At 46.7% G+C, this 6,000-nt stretch overlaps 1 protein-coding gene across 2 annotated transcripts in view; it reads right to left on the bottom strand.

The window, feature by feature from the left end:
• Positions 1–1,159: 1,159 nt before the first annotated feature.
• Positions 1,160–6,000, bottom strand: part of PFKFB3 (6-phosphofructo-2-kinase/fructose-2,6-biphosphatase 3) — a 42,290-nt gene continuing 37,449 nt past the window's right edge. The window contains exon 15 of one of the 2 annotated variants that reach the window (XM_032221228.1): positions 1,160–3,305. In XM_032221228.1, the coding sequence (XP_032077119.1) occupies positions 3,273–3,305 (33 nt within the window). In that variant the 3' untranslated portion in view covers positions 1,160–3,272. The remainder of the gene's footprint in view (positions 3,306–6,000) is intronic. The other variant, XM_032221229.1, reaches the window with a different exon arrangement.

The raw sequence follows: 6,000 nt of genomic DNA, 5'->3' as shown, positions 1-6,000 counted from the left end.
CCTCTCCATTCCGATAGCTTTTAGTTAAAGATGGCATTTTTTAATTGGTCCGGCAATTGCAAAATATACAAATTTCCAAAAAAAAGGCAGTCCTTTTATAAGCTGCACTTGGCTCTTCACCTTCAGGGATGAGGGGAAAGAAATAAGATTAAAAATCATCCCGTAGAGACACACAAAAATTTCAATACAAAGTTTATGAAGACCGGGGGGGGGGGAAAAAAGGGGGGTGGAAGACTCTGTGGTTTTGCGAAATTAAATAAATAAATAGCCTTTTGCTCTTACAAATGGTAAAAAAAAAAATCTAACTTCAAGTATCAGAGATGGGAAAAAAGCCCAACTAGAGGAATAATCATTGCTACGATTTTAAATGGCATTTAAATGCGATTTCTGTGCCATGCCCCATTCTTGTTCCCCACTCCCTGCAACCACAAACTCCCCCACACAATCCCACAATAATACACAATCCCACAATAATTAACAGCCCTTCAAGCTTTCTGCCTCCTTTCAAACAGGAAAAATCCCTTTCGCTCATTGAGATTTCTGCGCCCCAGAGAGGTGAGAAACACATCCTTATCATTCCCCCATTTCCTTATTTTAATCTCTTTCAAGGTGGGAAGCATTTTGTAAGAAAACAATTGGCCTGAAACCTCGATTGCAAAATGCAATTTGTCCAGGAGGGATGAGGGAGAAGGGAGGATGGGAAAGCTTAAGTTTTGGTTTGGCATCCATTTGCTCGATTTTGACTCAGGATTTCAAAAGGAAATATTTCCAAGGTGTGAAATGAAGCCATTCACACCCGGGGTTTTTAAAAGGGAGAGCGGGGAAAGAGATCAATATTGTATGCTCGGGCGCATGCAAGGCCCTGAAAGCATTCAAAATTTTTAAAAAAATGTTTTAAAAAAACCCAAACAAAATTAAAACAAGTTACACCTTAACAGAAAAATTTACACCAGGAATAAAGGGACCGATGGGCCCTTTATGATTGGGGGACTTCAACTCCCAGAATTCCTGAGCCAGCCAGACATGGCTGGCTCAGGAATTCTGGGAGTTGAAGTCCCCCAGTCATAAAGGGCCCATCGGTCCCCTCATTTCCAATCGATGGAGTCTTATTATAAACATCTAAACCATCTCAGATTAGCAAGTCAACACTTAAGAGGCCTTGGGTCAAACAATCCTTTATTTGGAAAATAAAATCACCTCCATCGCCCTGCCACCATCCCGCCTTGGAGAGCTCATCTTATCCAGCTCTTATCTCATCCTGGCCAGCTTTTCCAGGGTTGCTTTGGCAGATCAGTTCAGCCTTAAAAAGAGGGCTTGCGTTCGAAACCCGGCTACTGTTACTTTTGTTAAGTCACACATCATCATCATCATCATCATCCTGTTGGCTTGATCAACTTGTGGCGACGCGCCCGATGACCCAAATTCGCACCGAGGACATCAAGTTTCCCAAAGACCTCGTTACTTTGGACTATTTTAAATAACGTTGGATTTTGTTTTTTAAGCGTTCCATTTTATTTGAGCCCGCTGTCGAATTGAGGACTGAGAATTTGAGGAGCCTACCTGGGAAACAGGAGAACGGCTGAGAAAAGTCGCCAGGATAAATTCAGGTTATAAAGGAAAGCAAGCTTATTTACTCAGATGTCCTTTAAAACTAGCAAAAATGATCGTTTTAAAATAATAACCCTACCACTACTAAGAATAGTTATTTGAATTAAAAAAAAAAACAAAAAGGAGAAGGGTGTCCCTGGGGGCCCATAATAAATCAATCCACCTGAATGAAACTAACCTTAACTTTGCTCCTAACGCAGCTACTTTAATGCGTTGGGCTACATCAGCCCTTCTCCGCCGCATGGCTTTTATTGGCCGCACATTAGAACAAAACTTGGAATCGTCTCCCTTTCCTTGATGATATGAAAAACCTGCAGATTTATGCTGGATACACAGTGGAGCCTCAAACGTGAGAAACCGTTTCTTGTGGCTAAAACAAGAGTGGAAAGCTGGGGGAAAAACCCAGCCTTTGCCAGCTGTCAATTTGCAGATATCTACAAGAGACTCGGTTGCGGGGGGCTCATTCGTCAGTCGATAGGAACATACCCTGTTTGCACCGCGAGATGCTTGTAACATAAAAGAGGCATCTTACAACTTCGCTGGTCTTCAAACAGACCTTCCCACAAGTCAACACACAAACACACACACACAAAGGGGGGAAGGCACACACACACACACACACACACACACACACAGAGGTCTGAAAAGACGACCAGTGCATCTCTTTAACACCGGACTTTTTAAAAAAAATGGGCTGGGGGGGGGGTCTTGCCTGCGTGGGAAGTCCCCACACCCACCCTAGAAAAGAAGCCAAGTGCAAAGTGTCGTGTCCCACACTCACGCACACAAACACACACATATATCCCAAAGCAGCACCAGGATGTAGTCCCTGTGGATGACCCTGCAGATGTTGCGGGACAGAACTGGTTATGCAATCCCCTAGAAGGAACGAGAGGCTCTCGTTTGCAAAAGTTTGTGCGCTTTAGCTTGTGGAACTAAAACAACTTTTCACAATTGTTTTTTGCCCCCCCCCCCTCTCTCTTCTCTGCCTGTGTGGGAGCAACTGATCGGGCTGTCTTGGACCAGCTTGCAAGGACAGCTAAAATTCAGGGAGAATCCTTTCTTCTCAGTGCATGTCTAAGGTGGAAATGAAGAGATGGAACAGACTGGTAAATGTTAAGAGAAGACTTTTCATCTCCCCTCTCGCCTCTGTCTTAGCTACAAGCCCACCTAGGCTGACCCTAACCCTGCTGGGATGAGCACTGTAATCTTCTCAAAGGCAAACTCGTTGCTTAAAAAAAAAAAACTAACAGAATAATAACCAACAACAACACCCAGGAGCACTTTGATGCTTGCTGGAGTCTATCAAGTTGGAGTAGATGGGGAAAAAAACAAAACAGAATCCCGCTTTTAAAATCAGGTTCAGATCCACAGTTTATATGCTGATGAAATAGTCTCTTCCTTTTCCTTTATTTTTTCCTTCATCTCTCTCTCTCTCTTTATTTCTCTCTCTCTCTCTCTCTCTGGTGTTTCCTCCTTCCGCCGCTCCGTTTTCTTAAGTCCAAGAAGGCAAGGTAAACCAGCGATGGGAGATCATCAACAAATCAACTGGAGTCGAACTGGAGATGTTGTGGAGCAGACGGCAAGTTTGCGGAGATGGAGGGTTGGCCTGGCGCTTTGGCTTCCACCCGCGATTCCCGACGTTCCCGCCGAAAAAGAGATCCTCAAGGTTGGTTGTGTGGAGGGTTCAAGTTCTGCCGACAAAGGGAGAAAGAGGAGCAACGTGAGAACGGTGGCTTTGGGTTTGGAGGAAAGGGAGGAGAAGCAGAACTAGAACTCAACATGCAGAAGACACAGGCAGAGTCACGGTGAGGAAAGTTATCTAGAGAAGGGGCGTGAAACGAAGCCAGGAGAAAAAAAAAAGATGGTTAGATGTTCATGCAAGTTTCCTGTCCTCTGCACCAAAGGTTAGCTTTTCCATGTCTCTTGGACCGAATTCTACAAAACAGTCAAACCATCTTTCTGCAGACAATTGATTGCATTTCAAAGCTTCTTCCCTACTGACGTAAAACTTATGAAGTTACAACTAGCTTGATAATGAAAACGTCTGCAAGAAAACCGCCAGGCTTAGAGAGCAACAAGGACCCCTACGATACAACCCCCCGAGAGGAGTGGAAGGAGAGAGAGGAGGGGAAGGGAGGAGAGGGGGTGATGGAGAAGGTGTGGGAAGCAGGGAGGAAAGAGAAGGACAGATAAGAAGGGAAGGGAGGAAAGGAGATGGAGAAGACAGGGGAAAATGGGAAGGGAGAGAGAAGGAGTGAGAGGAGGGAAGGGGAGAGGAGAAGGAAAAGGGGAGGGAAGGAGAGAGAGGAGGGGAAGGGAGGAATGGGGTGATGGAGAAGGCAAGGGAAAGGAGGAGAGGGAGAAGGGGAGAGAGAGGAGAAAGGGGGGAAGGGGAGAGAGGGAGGGAAAAGGGGAGGGGTGGAGAGAGGAAATGAGGAGGTCAAGGAGAGGAAGGGAGTGGGGAGGGGAGGGAAGGAGAGAGAGGAGGGAAAAGGAGGAGAGGGGTGATAGAGAAGGCAGGGAAAAGGAGGAGGAGAGAGAGAAGGAGAGAAAGGAAGGAAGGTGAGAGAGGGAGGGAAAGGGGGAGGGGTGGAGAGAGGAAAGGAGGTCAAGGAGAGGAAGGGAGTGGGGAGGGGAGGGGAGGGAAGGAGAGAGAGGAAGGAAAAGGAGGAGAGGGGTGATGGAGAAGGCAGGGGAAAGGAGGAGGAGAGAGAGAAGGAGAGAAAGGAGGGAAGGTGAGACAGGGAGGGAAAAGGGGAGCGGTGGAGAGAGGAGGGGAGGAGGTCAGGGAGAGGAAGGGAGTGGGGAGGGAAGGAGAGAGAGGAGGGAAAAGGAGGAGAGGGGTGATGGAGAAGGCAGGGGAAAGGAGGAGGAGAGAGAGGAGAGAAAGGAGAGAAGGTGAGAGAGGGAGGGAAAAGGGGAGGGGTGGAGAGAGGAGGTCAGGGAGAGGAGAGGGAGGGAAGGAGAGAAACCCAAAATGTTTGCAACACCTGTTACTTCAAGACAAAGAAGTGAGCCAAGTCCAAATGCCAGACACAACACAGCAAACTCCTTTTGGGGGGAAAAACGAGTGAAGCTGAACAACCCACATCTGTATTTCAGTACAAGAAGAACAAAGACAAGGAGGGGATGAAAGAGATGGGACCCCCTTCGTGGGTGGGGGGGAGAGGCTTGCCCCAGCGTCTGCTCAAAGTGGGGATGTGGATGGGTCACCAGCACTCCAACATTAAATTTGGCTTCCAGATCTACCTTTAAGCCAGGTCTCAAAGCCTCGTCTTTGCTAGCCGAGGAAAAGACGCTGGGAAGGATTGATTCTAAAGAAAATTTGGTTTCTTAACTTCCCGTGCCGCATTACAGGAATGCAGGTTAGTCCTCGACTTATGACGTTTCTTTTGCTAAGCGAAGAAAGGTTATCTCCCTTGGTGGGCGCAGTGGTTAGAATGCAGCATCGTAGGCAAACTCTGCCCACTGCCAGGAGTTCGGTCCTGACCAGCTCAAGGTTGACTCAGCCTTTTATCCTTCCGAGGTCGGTAAAATGAGGACTCAGATTGTTTGAGGGCAATAGGCTGACTATAAATTGCTTTGAGGGCTATAAAGAACTAGGGGGGAGGGGCTACATGGCTATTGTTTTTGCTAATCATCTATCTATCTATCTATCTATCTATCATCTATCTATCTATCTATCTATCTATCTATCTATCTATCTATCTATCATCTATCATCATCATCTATCTATCTATCTATCTATCTATCTATCCATCCATCCATCCATCCATCCATCCATCCATCCATCCATCCATCCATCCATCCATCCATCCATCCATCTATCTCATCTGTCTAGGAACTATCTGTCTGTCTATGTTCTGACTTAGGCTTCTCAAAATCACGAAGCAGACTCCTTGTCCCGACAAAAAACCCCTTTTTATTAAGCTCATGTGAATTCCTCTCATTCACATCCAGCAAAGTCCCAGCAAACAGTCTTTCAAGGGTGAATTTACAACCACAGACCTTATCAGGCTTGGAGAGCTGCCAGGCCGATAACTTCCAAGAGAATACAAGAAAATACTTGGCAAGGAATCTCTGAGAGTCATGAAAAAATCTTGACCCTAATGAATTGAACCGATTGTCTCCTGCAAACTCCACTCCCCTTTCGCTCCTCTTTTATTTCCAATGGGAGGGGCCATTCACCGTCCACCTGTGCCTTTACTCCCGAGTCAGCCCTTGTTCCTTAGCTGTTCTTGTCTCCTGGCAGCTCTGCACATGTGCACATTGGGAACAGGCTCCAGCTGTTCTTTTGCCCCACTAATCTCCGACTCCAAAGACAGCTGATAACTGTCAGACAGCCCTCGCCCCATCTCTGCCTCCGACACGGAGCCCTCATCAGAGCCT

The sequence above is a fragment of the Thamnophis elegans genome, chromosome 7 (genome assembly GCF_009769535.1).
Source record: "Thamnophis elegans isolate rThaEle1 chromosome 7, rThaEle1.pri, whole genome shotgun sequence".
Lineage (NCBI taxonomy): Eukaryota > Metazoa > Chordata > Lepidosauria > Squamata > Colubridae > Thamnophis > Thamnophis elegans.
Note: the sequence above shows the minus strand (reverse complement) of the source record. Positions and strands in the feature narration are given on the sequence as shown.